The sequence below is a fragment of the Stomoxys calcitrans genome, chromosome 1 (assembly GCF_963082655.1).
Source record: "Stomoxys calcitrans chromosome 1, idStoCalc2.1, whole genome shotgun sequence".
NCBI lineage: Eukaryota > Metazoa > Arthropoda > Insecta > Diptera > Muscidae > Stomoxys > Stomoxys calcitrans.
Window position 1 is genome coordinate 142,606,890 of NC_081552.1, and position 24,415 is coordinate 142,631,304.

Below are 24,415 nucleotides of genomic sequence, written 5' to 3' on the forward strand. Positions count from 1 at the left end.
TTTTTTGGGGGAGGAATTGAAACAAATGTCATTTAAAAAATTTTAATTAAAGAAATGATTGGAATTTTTCGAAATTTTAAATTAATTTTTTAATTGGTCCGATAAAAAATATTATTGAAATCTTTTAAAACTTATTTTTGAAATCCGGTACGCTGAATCGGCTGCTATGAGATTGCTAAACATTTACACAAAATGTGGACGTATGGACATTTGAAATATCCTTCTAGTTATGTATATATTAGGGGACGGTGTATAATATGGTGCTTAAGTAAAAAAAACACAAGGCTGCATTGCAGATATTATAAAAGAAAGGCTATAGAGTCGTACACCAATTTGTAATTCAAACATTTTTCGGTTCAAATAAATAATTAATTGAATCAATTAATTTTTTAATTACAAATTGTAAAAATTTCAATCACGACTGTAATTGTGATTGATAAAAAATTCTAAGATTCAACAAATTTGTTTATTGAAAACAATTTTATTATTAATTAAACTTTTTTGGGTTTTTTTTTTCTGTGTATAAAAGAACTAGAAGGCATCTTCCATCTCCTGTTCCTGTGATATCACAATGAATGGAAATGTCTAAGTGACTGATGGCCGACTGCCACTTAAACCTAATCTAACCTATGTATATATCCGTATATAAAAGTCGAAGAGCCGTGCTTTTAGTTTGTTTGTCTGCTTTGTATGGACCCAAAAACGGCTGAACTGATTTTCCTGAACAATGGTACTTAAATTTGATTTTAATGTGTTTGAAAGAAGAGTAAGAATTATATGTTAGTACACGAAAAAAAATAAAAATTGGTTTCAATCACCAAATTAATTGATCCAATTAACTTTTCATTGAAACTGCTTTAATCACGAAAATAATAACACTAGTCACAGTTTTTGAAGAAGGTGATTCAAAACAAGTAAGAGCGTGCTAAGTTCGGCCGGGCCGTATCTTATATACCCTTCACCATGGATCGCGTCTGTCGAGTTCTTTGCGCAGTATCTCTTTTGAGGCAAACAAAGAATAATGAATAAGGACGGTGAAGGAGAAGTTGCTATATCAAGTTATAGTCCGATTTGGGGCTCAAGAAGCAAAATCGTGAGATGGGTTTATATGGCAGCTGTATCAAGCTATATATCGATTCCGACCATATTACACACGTATGTTGAAGGTCATGGGAGAAGCCGTTGTACAAAATTTGTGCTAAATCGGATGACAACTGCGCGCTCTAGAGTGTCAAGAAGTTAAGATCCCAGATCGGTTTATATGGACGCTATATCAGGTTATTGGCCCGATTTAGACCATACTTCGCGCAAAAGTTGTAATACCAAAACACCACGTGCAAAATTTCAGTCAAATAGTACGAGAATGGAGACCTCCAGAGGCTCAAGAAGTCAAGACCCAAGATCGGTTTATATGGGAGCTATATCAAAATATGGACTGATTTGGTTCATTTACAATCCAAACTAACCTACACAAGTAAGAAGTATTTGTGCAAAATTTCAAACAGGTAGCTTTACTCCTTCAAAATTTAGCGTGCTTTCGACGGACGGACGGACATGGCTAGTTCGACTTGTCACGGCGATCAAGAATATATATACTTTATGGAGTCTTAGACCCATATTTCGAGGTGTTACAAACAGAACGACGAAATTAGTATGCCCCCATCCTATGGTGGAGAGTATAAAAACTTAATTATAAATATTTCATATTCAACTAAAAAATTATTGAAATTTTCAAATAACTTTTTAATTGATCCAATTAAATCCAAATCCAAATCGGAACCTGATATGGCTCCCATGTAAACCGGTCTCTCAATCATCCATGTTCGGCTTCTAGAAGCTTTAATTTTTGCTGGTTTGCCAGGACATTTGTATGTAGAATAAAATTATGCCAACCAAATTTCTTTGTATACATTTTAAGCAGAATCCATGGTTGTGGGTTCTTAAGATTCGGCCCGGCCGAACTTAGCACACTTTTACTCGGTACGTTTAGCAACCACAAAATGCCATGAAGAAGCACCCAAAACCATTTGTTAGATGAGTTCAGCCTATGGGTATCAATTGTGATGGTTGTTGCCGATTCAACAATCATGAATACCGACAAAAAAACTGGCTTTGTAGTTCGACTGCAGCAAATGTTCAATGAGAAAGGTCACCATGTACCGGATCCCGTTATTCGCGTTATCATGAACGATGAGTTCCATGAGTCGATTAAATCACCAAACATCGAGTACTTCTTTGGGCATGATTTGAACAAAAATTATGACCAATTGAAAGCACCTTCAGCAATGGTGAAACTGAGATTGTGAAAACAGGGGGATGGAGAGACGACGATCTCACGCCTCTCACTATTTCTAAAGTTTAAGTAGATCCCAAATATCTGCAATACACGCTTGAACTGTCTTGCCATGCTAGCTCTTCTTGCCATTCAGACTTCTCTGGGTTAACGTTTAGACCCCTGAATCTAGCGCAGTCATAAGACATATGCAAGACTCTTTCGGCCCTTCTGACGGGTTCAAATCCCTCCTCAGTCATCATCCTTAATAGGACATTTATGGTGGTCACCCATTGGAGTGGCGATAAACTGCCCGCTGTCGTGCCCCGGTCTTCTTGTGAGCTTAGCGAAGCGCTCCCCTACTTCTGCCATCATCCCGCCGTCCTCATCTCATGATTCGGTTGACTGCTTCATTGGCACTGTCTCTGTCGGAATCTGAATGGGAAACACCAGCTTAACTTAAAGGCTGGGGACGAACTGTCCATCTCTCTGGTTTATTCCTCTCTACCTCATTATTCGTTCCACTACTGGTTGTGCGTTTGAAGCATTGCTCTCGACTACAGGTACAAAGGCACCCACACCTATAGTAGGGGCGGACAACATGCTACCGTCTGATGCTATCACCGCAGCTGTTGGGGCATTGGAGTCCATTTTTAACCTACTCCTGAAAGGCTTTGAACATTTTCGTAATAGGTACCTATTCCGAGATACCCATATTTTTCTTCGAGGAGCGAAATGAAAACACGTCCGCTCGATTCAACGGTTACTTCAGTAAATAAGTATTCGATATTTCGGGCCTTCGGCTCTCGTGGTGGGCCCTGTGCTACTTTCTTCCTTATCTTTATATCATGGGACCCAGAATTTATCCATCTGTCCCTAAGCATATGGTTTATCCAGTTTTTAAGGACCCGATCCACCCGGTACTGGTCTAAGGATTGGATCCATACGTCAGTCCGCACATTGTTAAAAGCCCCCCGATGCCAATTCATACCCCTAGTGTGAACGTCTTTGCATTGAAGGATTCTTATATTTTATGCACAACCTCGTACAGGGCTGTCTCCACCGACCTTCCATTGACACAGGCATGCTGTTCATTTATTCCTTGTCACTCTGCTCCTTGTCATGGTATCCACAATCCGATCCATGATTGTGAGCTTGGCGGAATTATATAAAGGTTGTCTCACGCGAACAGCTGTTAACAGCCGGTTAGATTTGACGCAGTTGAGAATGCAAACAAACATCTGACGACTTAAAGGCCAAAACAAGAGGAGCGCATTATGCTTTGTTTTCAAGCGTCGCGTTAAAAAATGCAACTCTGCAAACAAACACCACAAAAGCAGAGCGCAAAAGTTAAAAAATTTCCACTTGGTCTACTGAAATCAAGCGTCATTCTGCGTTGCCTTACATGAAGTAGTGTTTTAAGGCGTAAAAACTAAAAATTGTTTTACTTTTGCGCATTGCTTTTGTGGGATTTGTTTGCAGAGTTGCATTTTCCAACGCGACACTCAAACACGGAGCACAACGCTCAGTCTGTTTGTTATTTGTTTTTTTCTTTTCCTCATATTTTCACCTCATTTACGCCCACTTTCTGCACACGTATACACACATGCACACTATTTTATTTGTAAGTGTTGGCAAAACGACGATCAGCTTGATGACAAGATGGCGATTTCATCATATGCTTTTTATGTTGTTGTAGTTGTTGTGAAAACCTTTAAATAATTCAGACCTGGGTTTTGAATAGAAATGACGTATGTCTTATTGGTCTGTAGTCTGTAGCCTTTTGGTGTCGCATAACTTGCCATGCCGGGCTTGTAGTAACGCCAGAAATATTCCATCAGGTTCGGGTGACTTAAATGGTTGGAAGCTCCGCTAGGCTTTTTCATCTAGGCGGCTTCGTTAACGCTATCGACCTATTCACAGAGAAGTTTCCAGGAGGAAAAACTTAAATTGTGTAAAACCGCAAAAAAATTTTCCCTTTAGAAAGTTCGTTTAGACTAAATGAAAGGGAGTGGGGAAAACACTCGGGCAAGTGTTATTCAGAATAGGGGAGCACGGAGTAGGAAAAATCCCCCAGAATTGCTATTCACAATGTTGCGTGTGCAGAACTGTAATAACTTCCAATATCCTACCGCATACTATTATAGATTAAAAAATTCTGGGAACATGTTGAGTCTCTTTATTTAGAGGACATTCGAATGAACACTTATATCATAAGATAGATCTTATTAAACTATAGAAACAATTTAAAACAAACCCTTAGACCACACATTAGTTTCGATATACGCGGAGACTTATTAGTGGCTTATTTACAAGCACAATCGGCAGAAGAAGTCCAACTTCATACGCTCGTTGGAAATCGGATCTTCCGTAATAGCATTGATATGTATTAGTGGTAGAAAATTGGTTCGGCAAGATTTCCTTCGGGATGACGCAGTGCCCCATGTGTTTGGAAGTAGGCGGCGGAGTGGTACAAAGCCGGTGAGGCGGGCTCATTCACTTGAACCTCGTGGTAGTTGGTATAGGGTTCGTGTTCAACCACTTCTCGCACAGTTTGGAAGGGGTGGTTAACAACTATTCGTCGCTTATGGAAGCTCTCACTTCCAGCTGAAGAGTCGCTGGGGGCTGGAGCAGCTGCGATAACCCGAGATCCTGGTGTAACTCGTGGCATTACGGCTTGACTAGCAGTATCTCTGTTGCTGTTGTGAACGTTGCTCGCTTGGATATTCGACGGAGCACTATTCTCCGCTGCTGTTGCCGTCTCTTCGCGGGCATTATTTGGGGCATCCACAAGTCGCATGAATTTCTGATCCATGTGACCTGGATTGATTTTTTCGCAATCTGGTGTATCTCGTGAGTTATTTAGCTGTTCCTTATCACGTACTTCACTGTTATCAACCATTTCGTCCTCTTGAGTTTTTACCTTCTTAGGCTCACTATTGTTCGTGACCGAAATTTCCAATTTAGCTGTACCCATGTGCTCTCCGTCGTCGGACATCATTGGTCGTAAGGTGGCTGCAATTACCTTGTTGGAATTCTGTGATGAAGGGGGTATGTTCACTTCGATATGCGTTGAGTGTGACATATTCATGATTTTCGAATGGGTGCTCATTTCGTCCGGTGTCTTATTCTCGAGTAGCAACTTTCCGAGCTTGGGGGAATCGACCTCAATACCCGAATACTGCTTGCGTGTTTGATGACCTGTAGTAGCTTGATCTCCAGGGTGATAACGCATCTGTGCGTAAGGTGAACTGATTTCAATTTGGCTGCTGCCAACCAAATTATTGGAAACTCCATTGGAGCGATAGTTAGCGCCTTGGGATTGGGGCTGTTGGTATTCGGAACCTCTTTGTCTGAATGAAAGTTCAGGCCTATGTTTAGTAGAGCCATAAATAACAACTGGCCCTGGATGATTGATAAGGTAGGGCTTTACCTCCTGTACATGAGCCGTTTCTTCCACGTACCTTGCTTCGGGTATGGCGTGTTTCTGTGTCAAATAAATTTTATGTTGGCTTGGAGGCAGTGCAATGTTATGCTCGTGTTTTATGACGGGTTCCATTCGTACCGGGGCTTGTTCGAGACGTGCTGGCTTAGCATCTCGGGGAACATTGCCACTATTTCCAACATTAATATATTCGGCATCGAAGTTGTAAGCGTCTTGGTTCGATTGTGGCGACTGCAAATTCGTTCTTTGAGGCTTTTGGTTGTTGTTGGCGTATGAACGCAGATTATATCCCGACCTTGGATGACTTCGTTCAGCCGATTCCCGAGAGTAGGCAAATTGTTCGGGGGACACCTGCCTCTGGTTTCCTTGACCATCTGTGACCACTATTAATTCTCTGTTACGGCCTTTCGGTTCTTCGCGGACGGGGGCTGCTGTGGGCAACGCATAATGAAGTTCCCCATTATTAGCCTTATTAGTATTCGACTCCACCCGGGAATTTTGATCAAAATTTGGAGTTGTTGTGATGGATGATCCAATGGTGGTTCCACTAACAGATGGGCGTTGCTCAGGTATTTGCTTGGGGCTATAAAAGGAACCATGACTGTATTGATTGTTAGCTTGGCTTGTTGGATTGGATGCGCCGGCTGCACTGTAAATTGTGTTGCTAAATGACGGACTGCTGCCAGTGTTCCTATAAGCGCCAGCAACGGCAGGATGTGGATGCCCTAAGGGTAAAATCGATTCGCCTTTGGGAATTTTTGCAACAGGCCTTTCCAACTCGACAACGACGGTACCAGCGGGTTTTATGACAACACGTTCTTCTATGTCGTAAAACTCCTTCTGGATCGCGGGATGGCGCACTTCATATTTCTTTGTCTTGATGGCTGGCTGGGCAATTTGTATTGTCTTCGTTACAACTGGCCTTTGGTTGATAGTCTCAGGTGGCAAATAACTTTGACCACTGGTATGTGGCTGTTCATACCCATTGCTGACATAAGATGGACCGTCTTGGTTGTTTTGGTGGTAGTAACTTCCGTAACCACCTTGAGGTTCTTCCACAGACGGTGGATACTGGTTAAAGAATTGGGAATCTTCATTACTGTATTTAAAACTGTTGGCATCATTGTAGTTCGGTTTGTTGTAGCTAATTGAGCTATCGAAATTAAGTCCATCACTACCCACAGAAGCTGGTCTTTGGTTAAGATTGGTGTTGAGGCTATTGCCATTTGTTGTGCTTGCAGAAGCACTGGTCGCGGCGGAAGTAGATGGTGACGATGACGAGGATGCAACGGAAGTCGGTGCGGACAACCCTTCTTGGGCAAGCGCTGCTTGCGAGGGATGATGCTGCGTACTAGATGGGATCAACTGGCTTTCAGCATCGGTGGCAGCAGATGGCAGGGCCACTTGACGCTCAAACTGAATTATTTTTCCACTCCGCTGAGGGCCGTCGTTAAGTTTCACTGACGACGAATGCGATGGCGATGCTTCTGCAGATTCATATACCTATTAAAATGGCGAACAATGCAAACCAATCAGTCAATCTCGACCTCAATTAATGAAGGGCATACTCACTGTCTCAACCGTAGGTCCACTGTGGTAGTGTTGAATATATCGTTCAAATTCCACATTTTGCTTTTGATTTTCGTCCATTTTGCGGAATTGGGCGTTGCGCTGATATTCGATAGGATTCGATTGGTACATACTTCTAAAGTGCAACTGAGGATGTCCAACCAAATGTGCCCTTTGATTCATGCGATTTTCGGAAGCCATAGGGCTAATCACATTGGCCTCTTCGATTCTATGGTTCCCATAAGCAACGCCTTGCGCGGCCTTGTCTCCAGCTTGCAACTTGGCACTGCGTGATTCATATTCAGTAGAATCTCCCTTGTGTTGTGCGTCAGCGTTCATATGCGAATCCGCTGTAAGCCCAACATTCTTCGAGTGCTGCTGGGAAATTGTAATGTTCACATGGGTCGACTGCGAACTACCGACAAACAATAGCAAAATCCAAAGGATACTGTATTCCATTGCTAACGATTATAAAAACCTCACCGAGGATTCACGAAACTGTGGAATTTAATTTCAATCCTTAAACCCAATCTCAATACTTGGATGCCAAGCTGCTCCACATGCAGCTTTTCCAACGACAAATTGCAACCGGTGATTGTATGTTTTCTACGACAAATGTTTCGTTTTTATAGAAAACAAAAACCTATTCCAATAGCTCATCAATTGAATTTACGAATTCCATTTGATTCGAAACAATTCTGCCAAGTAAATTTTACCTGTCTGCCAACTTTCCTAAATATGTTCATTTGTACCTACATACATATGTCCAGTACATATCGAGTGCAAAAATTCAATCAAAATATTTGTCATTATTTGCACACTGCCATAGAGCGGACTGGTGTGAAATAATGTACACCGTTCTAACACTTAACCTAAATACTCAATAAAGGCATTTACATCGATTTTAATACAAATTTGATTTCGTGAAGACGTTGCATTGAACACAAACAATTTCGTTTGATCTACTCATATATGGTGGCTTCCATTAGAACAGAATCACACAGATCTCCGTCTGCGACATTTGTTGTAGTATGCCCCACCTTAAGACAGCGGGGGGGTTTATTCACAAAACTCAACGTAGATTTGAAATAGATTCATTTGACGTATTTCTTTTATAGAACTGTCAAATAAATCTAAATATTTTAAAGATTCATAAAGTTTTGCCAATAAGGACGTAAACATTTTGATACCCTCTGATACAATCTGCCAAAAACAGATGTAGCAAACAAACTTCGGGCCCTTAAGACTTTCAGCGCACAAATTCAATTCACAAGTGAATGCGAAGCTGACAACACATTGCCCTGTTTAGACACTATTGCTCACCGACATGAACAATGAAAAGAATATACTTCATATGAATGATTTTTCCAACAACACTATCAAAGACCTCATCAAGCACCTAAGGATTTATCACCAAAAATCTACAAAAGAACAACATATTGGGTTGCCCAAAAAGTAATTGCGGATTTTTTAAAAGAAAGTAAATGCATTTTTAATAAAACTTAGAATGAACTTTAATCAAATATATAATTGCCATTTTGTTCGATAACCTTTTGCCATCTTCATGGCAAATTTAGTATTCCACGCTCATAGAACTTCTGGCCTTTATCTGCAAAAAACTGAACCAAGTGCGATTTTATAGCCTCATCATTGCCGAAAGTTTTACCACTTAAGGAGTTCTGCAAAGATCGAAATAAATGGTAGTCTGATGGTGCAAGGTCAGGGCTATATGGTGGATGCATCAAAAGTTCCCAGCCAAGCTCACTCAGTTTTTGGCGAGTGACCAAAGATGTGTGCGGTCTAGCGTTGTCCTGGTGGAATATGACACCTTTACGATTGACCAATTCTGGTCGCTTCTCCTTGATGGCTGTATTCAATTTGTCCAATTGTTGACAGTAAACATCCGAATTAATCGTTTGGTTCCTTGGAAGCAGCTCAAAATATACCACACCCTTCCAATCCCACCAAACAGAGAGCATAACCTTCTTTTGGTGGATATCAGCCTTTGAAGTGGTTTGAGCTGGTTCACCATGCTTGGACCATGATCGTTTCCGACTAACGTTATTGTAAACAATCCATTTTTCATCTCCAGTTATGATTCGTTTTAAAAACGGATCGAATTCATTGCGTTTAAGGTGCATATCACAAGCGTTGATTCGGTTTGTTAAATGAATTTCTTTCAATACATGTGGTACCCAAATATCAAGCTTTTTCACCAGTCCAAGACTTTTTATGTGATAATGAACGGTTGATTTTGGTATATTTAACTTCTCTCCTATCTCACGCTCAGTTACATGACGATCCAATTCGATTAATGCTTTGATTTGGTCATCATCAACTTCATTTGGCCGACCTGAACGTGGCTCATCTTTAAGTGAAAAATCTCCAGAACGGAATTTGCGAAACCAATTTTGACACTGTCTTCCTTTTAAGGCTTTATCACCATACACATCTCGCAACTTTTTAGCAACCTGCTCTGCGTTTTTCCTTTACGGAAATAATAAAGTAAAATATGACGAAAATGCTCCTTTGTGGGCTCCATATTAAAATTGACGCCAAATAAACAAATGTAAACAAAATTTCGCGCACTTTTTTCTAAAGCAAGCTAAAAGTAACAGCTGATAACTGACAGAAGAAAGAATGCAATTACAGAGTCACAAGCCGTTGAAAAAATTTGTCAACGCCGACTATATGAAAAATCCGCAATTACTTTTTGAGCACAATAGAAATAAAAAATTGCATTGAAATTTTGTTTTTAGAAAAATTTAAGAAATATATCAATGAAATTTTGTCTTTAAAAATTGCATTGATATATTGTCCTAAAAAACATCCTTGAAATTGTGTTTGTAGAAAATTTTGTATAAAAAATTTGTCTTTACAAAAGATTTTATTGAAAATTCTTTAGATAATTTTGCATTAAAATTTTGTTTAAAAAACATCATCGAAATTTTGTGTTTGGAAAAAATTTCATTAAATTTTGTTTTTAGAAAATTGTTATTAAAATCATGTCTCTCAGGACAAAAAATTATTCTTTATGCCCTACACCACCACTGTGGTACAAGGTATTATAACTTTGTGCATTTGTTAGCAACGCTAACAAGGAGGAGAGCTAGACCCATTGATAAGTATACCGATCGGCTTACAATCACTTCCTGATTCTATTTAGCTATGTCCGTCTGTCTGTCCATGTATTCTTGTGATTAAGGTATAGTTCGCATTTGTTGTCCGATTGTCATGAAATCTTGCACAAGTCTCCTTTTTGGACCAAGGACGAATGCTATTGATTTTGAGAAAATCAGATGAGATTTAGATGTAGCTCCCATTTATATCTTTTATCCGATATAAAGCTGCAGTAGGCACAATTTAGGTCCTATAGTAAGAAAATCTTACAAGGTTCAATACAATATTTCAATGGGGGTACAAAATCAAAGTCTGACTAGATTTCAACATAGGTTCCATGTATTGAAAGTAGAACGTAGGCTCGGTGGTGTAGAGTATTATAGAGACGGCTCCCCCAAATTTTTGTCTTTCCTACTGGTTTTTTTTAGTGAAACTTTCACTTTTCAGTTCTTTCATATTTAACAAATAAGGACGGACTAAAGTCGGGTAACACCGACCTTTTGATACTCTACACCACATTGGGTATGCAGACTAATTCGTCAAAATTAACATTTATTTTAATGTGATATGCAGAATTTCGTCAAAAATCTGTACATATTTTAGTCCACATATGCTAACGACACGGCATTAATATCCAAACACAAATCTCCTTATGTCGCTGATTCCAGATTACAGCCGGCAGTAAATGAGCTGGAACTTTGGTTTAAGAAATGGAATATTCAAGTCAACACCGAAAGGTTTTCACATATTACCTTTCACTGAGAAAAGGTAACTGCCCACCTATAACTCTCAACGAATCACTTATTCCAATAAAAATTGTGTCGGCCTTTCTATTAACTGTCGTCTTACTTGGAAAGATGACATAAAAAACAAAAGAGACCTCTTAAAATACCGGACAAAAAGAATGAATTGGCCCATAAATCAGAGTTGAGCCATAAACCAACATTAAATTAATTGAGGCGCGCCAATCAAAAATATTGCTGCTAATTTGCAAAGCTCCTTGGTTTATTAAGAACCAAAATATCCTTAGCGATTAACAGATACCTACGGTTAAGGAAGAGATGAATTCGTATTCTACGAACTACATGGAACGACTTCATAATCACTCAAATTCCTTGGCAATTGCATTGCTTGATGATACAGATGAAATATCTAGACTTAAACAATGTCATATCTTAGGCTCTAGAAGTGAAAATCGGGCGATACGTGAGAATCAATTGACAAATGACGATATTATTACAGTACTAGTCCAAATCGGTCGAACATTTATATGGCAGCCCCTGACGTAGCCAGGATTTTATTTTGGGGGGGAATAATTTTGCATCATATCTCTATAAGTCCTAAAGTTTTCTTAATTTATTAGAGATAACATAAGAAAAGGTGGCAGACGCAAAAATCGGAAATATGAAGAGAATTATACGTTATTGCAGTTGTAAACATTATCATTCTTTGTAATTTTTAAAGATGTTCACACTCGTCGTCCTCGCGATAGCACCACACCACCTCACGCATTCCTGCAGGGCCTTATTATGGGCAGGCAGTCTTCAACATATCTCAGTCCCTGGGTTCTTAATGTAGTCCCCCAGGCCAACCCTGTGCTCTCGCTTTGATCCGTCCGCGTAACATGATCTCCCAGATGGCAAAACTTCTGTTCCGTCAGTCCACAATTGTGCTGCTGGCAGCAGTGCCTCGCACTTGACCTCAAGTGTCGTCTCAGGTATCCCAACGGAAACCTCTTCCCTTCCTTCCAGGCTTCCTATCGTCGCCTCGATTATACCGCGATGGTATGAGCAGCTCCCATCCTTAATGCATTCTCCCATCGCCTTATGTCTCATAGCTGCAGTGGCTGCCTCACACTTAATCTGTATGTCAATGGGTCGGATATCTACAATAGTCTCCAGTGCCCCATTGCATCGCTCCGCCTATGCCAAGACAACATGTTCTCTGAACCTTTTGTATGGTCCTCTTGTTGTGCTTTTTATCCATAGCAGTCCACCAAACTACTGAGGCGTAAGTAAGTATTGGTCTCATCACTCTCCTGTAGATCCAGTGGACTATCCTTGGAATCAGGCCCCATTTTGAGACTACGGCCCGTCTACATAGTGCCCAACATCTGTGAGCCTTCTCAGTACGCTCCTGAATGTGACACTTCCAATTAAGTTTTTTCTGAGTTAACATTGAGACCCTTAGATCTAGCCCAGTCATATGCCATATGCAAGACTTTTTGGGCCCTTCTGTATAGCCGGTTCGGATCCTTACGCCTAAGAAGTATTATAATATCGTCTGCATAGAAGACGGGTTCAAATCTCTCCTCAGTCAGCATCCGTAATAAGTTATTTATGGTGGTCACCCAAAGTAGTGGCTATAAAATGCCCCCTGTGGCATGCCCTGTGCCACTTTCTCCCTTATATTTATGTAGTTTACGATAAAAGTAAATGTTTTCTGATATAAATTCTTGCAAGATTTTGTGGGAAATATAAAGTTTTTTATATATCTACGAGTATTATATAAAAATTAAATTGTTGTGCTTTGTTTGTTTGTTAGATTGTTTGTTAGATTGTTTTTTAGTTTGTTTGTCTGTTCCGTATAGACTCAAAAACGGCTGAACCGATTTTACATGAAATTTTCACAGATGGTAGAGTTTGAGCTCCAGGTAAAAATACCTCCATTTTCAAAAACGCTTGATCTCGGAGATGGGTGCACCGATTTAAGCGAAATTTAACATGTCACCTTATGGTACCCTCGGTTAATCTCCACGAGTTCACCATCCGCCCTTACAGGTCTATATGCTTAAATACACAACCTCTCTCTCTCTCTCTCTAGTAGAGAGACACAAGAGAATAATTACTGGACCAGTAAACGAATAATCGTTTGCGGTTATCGAAACACTTTTGCCATTAAAGAGTTTTTGGTATTACAACAAAAGAAAGTTACTTTTAGTTGCTAAAAGGAAGTTGCTAAAGGGTTTACGATAAACAAGTTTAGTCACAATTGATAATACTACGTCTATGTCTAACATTTGATATGTTGAAGAGAAACTTTACATAGTTACAATAAAAGAAAAACTTTGTAATAAAAGTATTTTTTTTCTCGTAAAATTATCACAAGCGTTTTATTATTTGCGTGTAAAAATAGTTTCAAATATTTTCAAAAGGCAAGTTCTCTAGAAAGTTTTTTGATTCAACTAGCCCAAGATGCCCACTAATTGATGTTAAATGTCGCAGCGGCAAAAGGAAGTGTAATATAAAACTTGGTCTCATACACACAATAAAATAAAACGTTTGGAATATCTTTGCGTCAAACAAATCTATTTTATTGGGGAAGAACTATTTTTACAGTATCTGTGCAACATTTCCCTCCAACGTTGAACGTTAGTCGTGACTTTGCCACATTTTAATGTTAAAATGTATGAACTTCGTCCTTTACCACAGGACGACTCTTTTATGAAAAAATTCAAAACTTCTTTACGCCGAAAACGCTTTGTTTACAGAAAAAGACAACTTGTCACACGAAAAGATGATTCTTCCGTATTAACAATAACACAAACAAAAAATCTGGCAACAAACGGCGCCAGGCTGGAGACAAGAAGAATTTCTACAGCGCCCAGATTGCTTCATAATATTTTGCGCCATTAAGAAGTATCCATCGTTTGTATTTGTTACAAATTCTTGCAATTTATAGTAAACAAAGTCCCAACGTTTTTAATTAAACAAGTTTATTTGTCGAAAAGCTCGTTTACGGCGAATGAACTACCCTACAGGAAATGGGATAGGTCCCAAATCTGTCAAGGGATAGTTCTTCTGGTGATAGGGACCGGTCCCAATTCTCGTCCCCTTACATGAGTAGATATGGCACACTAATCACAAGAGAACACATGCTACTCGCCTATGCCGACGATATCGACATCATGGGTCGGTCACCGGAAGTAGTAACTGCTGCCTTTGAAACAATCGAAAGAGAGTCAGTGAAAATGGGACTGGCAGTAAATGGAGATAAGACAAAATGATGGTCTCAACTCCCAAAACACCCTGTACAACCGAGCAGATAAAGAAAATGGAGAAAGTTGGGAACCACAACTTTGAGATAGCCAGTAACTTTATCTACCTCGGCACCGCCATAACCGAAACGAATAACACCAGTTTTGAGATTAAGCGAAGAATAATACTGGCAAACAGATGCTACTTTGGACTAAGTAAGCAATTTAGAAACAAAGCCACCTTTCGACAGACGAAGATTACACTATACAAGACACTGATACTACCCGTGCTGTTATATGGTTCTAAAGCATGGATACTTGTGAAAGCAGATGAGGCAGTGCTTGGAGTATTTGAGAGAAAGATTCTTCGTAAAATATATGGACCAGTTGCGATAATGGAGAATATGGGCGACGTATGAATCACGAGCTGTATGAAGACGATGGCATAGTTACACATATCAAAATACAACGGCTGCGTTAGCTAGGTCATGTTGTCAGAATCGATGAAGGGCTCCAGCAAAGAAGTCTTTTGAAGGCAAACACGGTGGTACACGCAAACCGCGAAGACCAAAAGCCCGATGGAAAGATCAAGTGGTGGGAGACACCTCCAAACTTGGTGTCAGAGATTTTGGAATGAGCGCAGAAGATCGAGGCGCTTGGAACGCTATTCTACGTTCGGCTAGTGGAACAAATATTCTGTCATAGCCAATTAAAGTAAGTAAGTGACGAATTGCCACAAGTCTAACACCGTAGGATAGGTCTTAGGACAGTACTTTGCAAGTATTTTGAAGGGAGATAACATTAGTTAGCAAATGTATTTAACGGATAAGAGTGATTCCACTGCATAATCAACTGCCCCTGGATGTGTAAGGAAACTCATCATGACAAGATCGAACGAATCTCGTGAGCATGAACTCCTGACGGACTCGGAAGGTGAGGCTAACGCAACAGTGGTGGGTATTTTGAATCATGACTATGGTCCGGTTTCTGCAGATAAATCTAAACCATTGTAAGGCAGCTTCGACGGCACTTAAGGTCCTTCTAATAGCAGGAGGCTTTTACGTTGTTCTTATCCATGAACCATGGCGATTTGTAATAAAGGGAATAAATCGACCGTTATTACCACGAACAGGCCGAAGGTACTAGATGTGTCCTTTGAATCGGAAAATATAAGCGGAAGGATATGCGACTGGGAAGTGTTGGATGACCACAGCTTCTCTGATAATCGTATTTTACTGTCAGCCTTGGCGAAAATAGTGCAGAATTGGTTCCTCGGCTAAACAGAAGAGAGGCGAATTGCAATACATTTTTGCACGACTATTCCATCTAGACCAGAAAGGGAAGTGGAAACTGCGGAGGACGTCAACATAATAGTCAAGCAGATCACGAAGGCCCTGAATGACTCGATTGTGTCAGCATGTCCTAGTGCCAATCCAAGGGGCAAACAGCGACCGCCATGGTGGACCCCAGAACTGGTTGCTCTAAAAAACGCTGGAAAAATTGCTTCAACAGGGCTAAAGCCACAAGGTCACCACACGATTGGGACTTGTACAAGGCTGAGCTAAGAAAATACAAGTGGGAGCTGAGAAAGGCTCAGAACAAGTCCCGGATGGAATTTTGCAGTTCCGTGGAGAATACACCTGAAGCCTCTACGCTAAAGTAGATCCTATCCATGAGACCTACTACAGTGGGGTATATTTAGACGTCAGAGAATGTATGGACAATGTATAGTGAGGAAACACCAGAACAACTCATTGATACACTTTTCCCGTGAAATTCTCCAACGGACAACGTGGTGCCAGAAAAAGTTGTCACTGGTATGCATTCGTCGGAGGCTATTAGAGAAATTGTGTCTGAGCCGAAAATCCTTTGGGCGATAAAAAGTTTCGACTCTTTTAAGTCGCCAGACCCTGATGATGTATCACCGTTTGAATTACAAGCTGTGTCCGATAGACTGACTCCTTGGCTTAGGGAGATATACTCTGCTTGTATCAGCATGTCGTATATACCTGTTGGAAGGAGAGATACAAAGATCATTTTCATTCCAAAAGCAACCGTAACCGTACCATATAAAGGCGAAAGATTTTCATGCTATTAGTCTGTCTTCCTTTATGCTGAAAACTATAGAGAGGTTGGTAGAAACATATCTTAGGGCAAAGATCCCTGTTGATCGCCTGTCTTGGCAACAGCATGCATATAGTAAGGACAAGTCCACTGAACCAGCCCTTCGCTACCTAGTCGCCCACATAGAGGGTTCTCTCGCTGTCAAGGAATATACAATGGCAGCATTTCTTGACATAGAAAGTGCTTTCAATGATGTAAAACCGACATCAATCATGAAGAAGGTGGAGTTTGCAGGCATAAACACTACCCTAAGAAAGTTTATTAAGAACCTTCTTACTAAACGATGCATTTTGGCAGTATTGGAATGTACAGAGATGGGTCAGCAGAAGAACACCTCAAGGAGATGTACTGTCTCCTCTACTTTGGAGTGTAGCCATTAACAAAATACTATTGTCTCTGAAAGAAAATGGTGTAAACATGGTCGCGTATGCTGATGACGCGGCTACTGAGGTTAGGGGAAAGTTTCCAGCAATTTTAGAGATATACTTCAGGAAGCTATACGTTCGACAGCGAAGTGGGTAACCGAAAGTGGTCTAGGCGTAAATCCAGGCCAGACAGAAGTATTGGGTTGCCCAAAAAGTAATTGCGGATTTTTTAAAAGAAAGTAAATGCATTTTTAATAAAACTTAGAATGAACTTTAATCAAATATACTTTTTTACACTTTTTTTTCTAAAGCAAGCTAAAAAAAACAGCTGATAACTGACAGAAGAAAGAATGCAATTACAGAGTCACAAGCTGTGAAAAAATTTGTCAACGCCGACTATATGAAAAATCCGCAATTACTTTTTGGGCAACCCAATATTTATTTTCTAAGGAGGACACTATCTGATGCACTGAATTAAATGATTTAGCCTTTGGACATTGTGGCTAGACAAATTGCTGCGATCACTGTGAGGCTAAGGAAGCTTTCCCTTTGGCCATGCGGCGGCTACGGACACTGTGTTATCTTTAATACCCGACACTGCCTGGGATAGTGTGCATTACACATTGCCTAAGCCGCTTTTTGATAAAAAAAATATTCTACCAACGTTCCTGATAAATTACATTAGACTTCTTCTACAGATGGATCCATAGACTTCTTTACGGATGGATCCAAACTAGACGACCAGGTGGGCTTTGGGGTGTACGACCACTACAGTGTGTATTAAGCGAAGATCCTTGCAATTAAAGAAGTGGTCAGACAGCCAGACATCCATTAAATCCCTGGAGAACTTATTTCTGGATTCAAAAATGAGAGAGAGATGGATGAACAGTTCAAAATTCACCTGTTCCGGGTCACAGAGGTATCCCAGGGAATTGTCGAACGGACGAACTTGCGAGACTTTGAACTACCTTACACATTCCAGAAGAACTGGAATCTGTGGGTACGCCCGAAGGCCAACGAACGATATATTGTCACAAATTGGGGGTTGTGAGCATTCTAAAATTATGTGGCCTAATTTAAACTTGAAAAGGTCAACCGCTTTTCTGTCGCTGGCTAGAACAGACGTCTCAGTCATAGTGTCCATCATGACAGAAACCGTAAGGACATCGAAGAAGAAGAGACTATAGAACATCTGCTGTGTGTGTTTCCCGCACTAGCAGTCAGAAGGAGTTCCGCTTTCAAACTCTTTCAGAGTAACATCGATGTTATTATATACAATTCTAATAAATGTCTTCCATTTTCGCAACACTCCATTATGGTTATGTATTATGATCTGCTATACTCGTTAAGCTATGAATGAAACAAAAATACTTACAATGAGAGTTGTTGGTTTCGCACATATAAATACCTACTTTGGGATGGATATTTCTTTATCGAGTAATTATTACCAAACAATGTATGTGCATCAGAAATTCTTGTTGTGTTTTTTTTTGACCTGGCAGCCATTTGTTTGTTGCTCTAATGATTTTTGTCGTTGGATATACCATCATTTTTGTACCTAAGGCGAATTGTCACTTTCCGAGTTTACATCCGCACTCGACCGAGCTGCTCAAAAAAATTATGAAAAAAACACACAAAATTGCAAGCATGTGCAAGCTCATGGGCTTGCTTACGAGTGTTTGCTTGTGTACGTACACAGTGATGTGCAATAGCTTGAGTGTTTTTGCCCATCACAGGTCAATATGCTCAAAAACTAACCCTTTCTCTCAGATAAAAAATGTTTTTTTTTGGCCATTGAAATTTGGGTGGGAGTTGTTCTTCTCATCAGGAGATACAAGTTACCCACTGTGACACCTGTCTGCTTGAAAAGAGAGAATATTCCATTTACTGAATGCGCAAAATGTGTGCTTCAGGGTGTACTCTAAAGAATTGGGATTTGGTATATAGTGTGTATCAGATCCTTGCAATCAAAAAAGTGGGGGAACAACTATATATAGGATATGATCAACGATATAATGTACTATCGACGCACTCACGAGCGGTGAGAGGAAACAGCTGGCAAAAATCTAAATTTTCATGTGCGCCTATTCAAGTGTAATATTTCGAAAACCACAGACGGGATTGATTTTTTCTGTTGGTTAGTGTACATAATAAATGTATGATGATCCAAATATGTAATAATAATGATTACTTTGCCCTTTTCCAGATAAAACACTTTTCCAGATAGTACCCATTTCTTCACTATTTTTTAACATTTGATGGAAAATAACAAAATTTTACCATATTTTACCTTAGCCCATATTGCCGTGGTCGGTAAATATGTCCGATTTGGGGGTGTTTTGGGGGTTGGGGTGGTCCCCCAAACACTTGGTTCGACAAATGGATATCAGATATGTTTTCGTATCCTAAATACCTTTCATTTGAGTCCCATATTGGCGTGATTGGTCTAAATATACATTTGGTAGGTTTTAGGGTGGGGCGGCCCCCCTAGGTACCCCATCCGAAATTTGGATACCAAATTTTTATTTTTAGGGTACTATATAAGAGCACACAAAATTTCGCTTAAATCGAAACTTCTTATCGCCCAAAGTATTTTCAACTCAGACACAGTTCTCCATTAGGCTCCGGCGAACGCATGTCAGTGAGAGTTGCACGGGAAATGTGTATCAACGAGTAGTTCTGGTGTTTCCTCATGAAAAATTGTCCACACATTCCCTGCCCTCTGAAAATATCCCACCGTAATAGGTCTCGAGGACAGAATCTTCCTTCAACTAGAGACTCCAGATGTATGCTCCAGGGAGCTGCAGAATGCTACCCAGGATTTGTTCTGAGCCTTTCTCAGCTCGCCCTTGTATTTCCTTAGATCAGCCATATAGACGTCCCAATCGTGTGGTGCCCTTGTGGCTTTCGCCCTGTTGAAGAGTTCTGGCATCCACCATGGCCGTCGCTGTTTGACCTTTGGCTTGACACTAGGACATGCTGACCCAATCGAGTCATTCAGGGCCTTTGTGATCCGCTTGACCAGTTTCCACTTCCGCGCAGTTTCCACTTCCTTTTCTGGTCTAGAATTTGTGTCGAAATGTATCCAAATACGCCATTCTTCTATTTAACTGAGGGACCACTTCTGCACTATTTTCGCCAAGGCTGACTACCAAGTTTTTAATCTTTTAAAATCGATCTGCAGGTTCATCGGCAGGAGCAAGAAGGTACTATACTGTTGTTCCGTGTTATCACAATAGATTGCAGACAATCACTTAAACCTAACCCACCACATGACTAAATATATATGTAGACATGATTTGCAAAATACCTAAAAAAGGTTGAAAGCGTGGATTATTAGGAAAGAGTCACAAAAAGGGGAGAGTTAACAAAAAAGGCAATTACCATCCTTCATTCCCCTTCGCAAGTCAGCCTGGTATCCTCTTGAACGGACTGGTGTTCTGTCATTAATCAGAATGTTGAAGTATTCAATAAAAGCAAAACCATTGAAGAAGGTATATCGGTAATTTATAATAATTTTTTACGTAACATTTTCATGCACCACCCTTTATATAATTTTTAGGGTGGTATATCGATTTAAGTTATACAAACTAAATGGCAAGACACGAGCCTACCCTGCTATATTTGCAGTATTTGTGCATGCGCATTCACAAGACAAAACGTAACAGCTGACACGTTTACCTAAATTTACCCTACTTTAAGGAAATCCTAAACAAGCCCTTAGCATTAACAGGCTTTTTGTTCCAGAATTCAATTGTTGTATAGTTTATCAATCACAAACGCTCCGCCGAAACTAATATGCTAAAACTGCTAAAATTCAGTCATTTTAATTATAATGAAGTGTCACGAATAGTCTTGGAGTGTAAGAAGGAGATTAACGCCTTCTCTGAGGATGGTACGATCCACATTAGACATGTGCACGTGACTGATCTTTCACTCACACTCGCACGCTCACGAGACAAAAAAATTATTCACGCATGACTTTTCTATGTTGACTCACGTTCACGCACGCTTGCGGTTGAAAAAAGTAGTAAAAACTAAGCGAAAAAGTAGTACTCTTCGTGTAGTGAGGAAAATGGCATAAAAAATTATATTAGCAACCCTCGAAAGTATTATGGCTACCATTGCCATCATCATTTTTATACCCACCACCATAGGATGGGTGTATACTAATCTAGCCATTCCGTAAGTAACACCTCGAAAGTTATGTCGTCTAAGATCCCATAAAGTATTTATATTCTTCACTGTCTCGATGTTCTGAGTCGAACTAGCCATGTCCGTCTGTCTGTCGAAATCACGATAGCGGTCGAACGCGTAGAGCTAGATGCTTGAAATTTTGCACAGATACTTAATATTGATGTAGGTCGTTGGGGAATGCAAATGGGTCATATCGGTTCAGATGTAGATATAGCTTCCATATTAACCAATCTCCCGATTTGACTTTTTAGCCCTGGAAACCGCAATTTTTGTCCGATTTGGCTGAAATTTTGCATGTGATGTTCCGTTATGACTTCCAACAACTGTGCCAAGTACGATTTACACCGGTCAAGAACCTGATATAGTCCAAATCAGTCTATAAACTGATATAACTCTCATGTAAACCGAGCACTCGATCATCCTTGTTCGGTTCCTAGCAGCTTTTATTATGATGGTTTGACTAAGTTATAAGTGGATATTATAACATAGTGAATTAGTTTGTAACACCCAAAAGGAGGAGACATAGACCCTTATCACTTATGATACCAATAGCTATACTGACCTCCTTCTTGCTTCCTTTCAGTAATAGCCTCGTCTTCTTACGATCCAGATCCCCCCATGGGATTTTCGCCGTCCTACCGACCGTTTCGCTGTTCCACAATGTTGCATGCGCATTCGTCGCCCACTCCCTTAACTCGGACTTCGTCGACCCGAAAGGCTTCGGGTTAACCAAGTTTATTGACGGCAGTCCTCTGGCCTTCACCGCCAAATCGTCTGCCCTTTAATTTCCCCTTACTCCGTTATGGCCCAGCACCCAAACGATGGCGATTTTCCCATCATCAGAGAAGGCGATAATCTCCTTCTTACACTGAAAGACTGTTCGTGGCCTTACCGTCCTGGTTGTTATTGCCCGAATGGCAATTTTACTGTCGGTAAAGATGTTCACACTCGACGTCCTCGCGTTAGCACCACACCACTTCACGTATTCCGTGATCGCCCGGATCTCCCCCTGCAGGACCGTATTATGGCCAGGCAGCCTAAAACAGATCTCAGTCCCTAAGTTCTCAATATAGATCCCCAGGCCCATTCCGTCCTTTAGCTTTGATCCATCCGTGTAACATGATCTTCCAGATGGCAATACTAGGGTTCTGTCAAGCCAAGACTGTGCCGATGGCAGCAGTGCGTCGCACTCGACTTCAAGGTTCATCTCAGGTATCCGATCGGAAACGTTTCCCCTTCCTTCCAGGTTTCCTATCGTCGCCTCGATTATACCGCGATGGTATGAGCTGCTCCCATCCTCAATCCATTCTCCCATCGCCTTAAGTCTCATAGCCGTAGTGGCTGCCTCACACTTAATCTGTATGTCAATGGGTCGGATATCCAGAATAGTCTCCAGTGCCCTATTGGGCGTGGTCCTCATCGCTCCGCCTATGCCAAGACAACAAGTTCTCTGAACCTGTGGGGACACAATACCAGACATGAACCATCTTAGGGATTTAGGAATTTTTTTATGTAGGAGAGAATTCTTAACTAAGATTTTCTTTTTCGAGGTTACTTTTTAGTTTCTTGTACGCTCAAGAAGCCAACTACCGGCTTAGGTGTATGTCCATGGTGTCATGAGGCGGGTTAATATCTGCTTTGTTTTTGAGTGTCGCGTTGGAAAATGCAACTCTGCAAACCAATCCCACAAAAGCAACGTGCAAAAGTAAAACAGTTTTTAACTTTGACGCCTTGGTACAATTAGAAGGTAAAGTCAAGAGCCCAGCAGATCAAATTAGGTTATGTCATATGAAAATAACATATACAAGAGTGGTAGCAAAAATTATGAATTGACAATTTCGACATGCATGATGAATTACAAAAGTGGCACGTCATAAGACAAGCATATATCGTGTCATATGTGGAATTTTTTTTTTGTAGACATCAGCTTATCATGTAGAGCCCCATATTGTTTCAGCAAAATCCATCCAGCAATGAAGCGATTTGGTAAAAAATTGAAACAATAGTCAAGAGTTTTACTGTACAAACGTGTTTTGTACGAGCACACCGTACATTTGTAATACATTCAACTATGAATCTACGCACATTGTTAGTCTTTTGATACATAAGGATGCGTCTGAAAGTCATGTCTATCTAACTTCATTCAACTGCTTGTCTTCACTTAGAAACGGCATGTTGCCACTGTTTACTTTAGGCCACCAACTACGAAAACAATCGTAGTGCATCACTTGTGTGGAATTTCCAATGGCTTACCTAAAATGGCATAACAACATTTTTTATTTAATTGCCGGAAGGTCAACTCTTCTTGGTTGGAACATAATTTCACATGGGGCGAGAAAACAGCGACATATTTGAACTTGGACCCGTTTCGATTTTGGATATTTTTAAATGCTGATTGATACATTGAACTATAAGTCAACAATGACGTTTTCCCCACCATACTCAGATATATGTACATAGGTATGCATGAATGTGCATCAGAGGGTCCCAAAAAAAAGCATTTTTCTTTAAAGCTGTCATCACACTATATGTGCTTGTCTTATGACATGTCGCTTTTGCAATTCATTATGTATTTCAATATTTTCAATTTACATACCATTCAACATTTTTGCTAAGACACATGTGTGTTATTTTCCTATGACATAATCTAAAAATGCATAGAATTTTTTTTTATAGTCTCCACCTATTAAAAACACATTATTGACAAAAGACAACATTATTGCAAATTATCCAAAATCAGACGAATATTTATGGGAGATTCATCTAAATCTGAAATAGCCGATACGGGATAACTATGAGCACCACACAGGCTGGAACTTTGAGCTCCGACTTGTGTGGTGCCCATCGTTATCACGGGAAGCTTAGCTGAAAGCTACCGGGCGCTTCCACAGGTTGCGGATGGTGGAAAGCTCCGTTCTTATGCGGGGTAGCTGCATTTTTTTCGAGAGGAGAGTCTCAGTGAGGAGTCAGGTGGCACTGGCTCTTAATTAAATACTGAGTGCCAATGATACTCGAGATGACAAGGCGAGTTATTGGCGCCTTCAAATAACCAATGGCCAACATCAGCGCCTGTTCCCAGGCTAGGGGCGGCTGGCGGCGAGCGTCGAATCTTGGAGCAAGCGGCTCGCCACAACGAGGGATACGTGTGCAATCCCACAAAACCCATGCGGTTGGTGCGCTGCGCTAGTAACCCGCCCCCGGAAAACTGAGAACTACTATGAGATACAAAGGAATAATAAAAACGGACATGTACAATCGATCCGTGGAGCGAATATAGATTCGGATCATTACCCTGTTGCGGCATAGGTTCGCATCCGTTTGAACATGGCGAGGAAAGTACGATCTGA

At 40.5% G+C, this 24,415-nt stretch overlaps 1 protein-coding gene across 1 annotated transcript; it reads right to left on the reverse strand.

Annotated features, from left to right (window-relative positions):
* Positions 1-4,661: 4,661 nt before the first annotated feature.
* LOC106089360 (uncharacterized) lies at positions 4,662-7,745 on the reverse strand. The gene is made up of 2 exons (XM_013255194.2): positions 7,290-7,745; positions 4,662-7,220 (listed from the first exon to the last, which is right to left on the reverse strand). The coding sequence occupies exons 1-2, from the start codon at positions 7,743-7,745 to the stop codon at positions 4,662-4,664; spliced, it is 3,015 nt and encodes a 1,004-aa protein (XP_013110648.2).
* Positions 7,746-24,415: the final 16,670 nt, after the last annotated feature.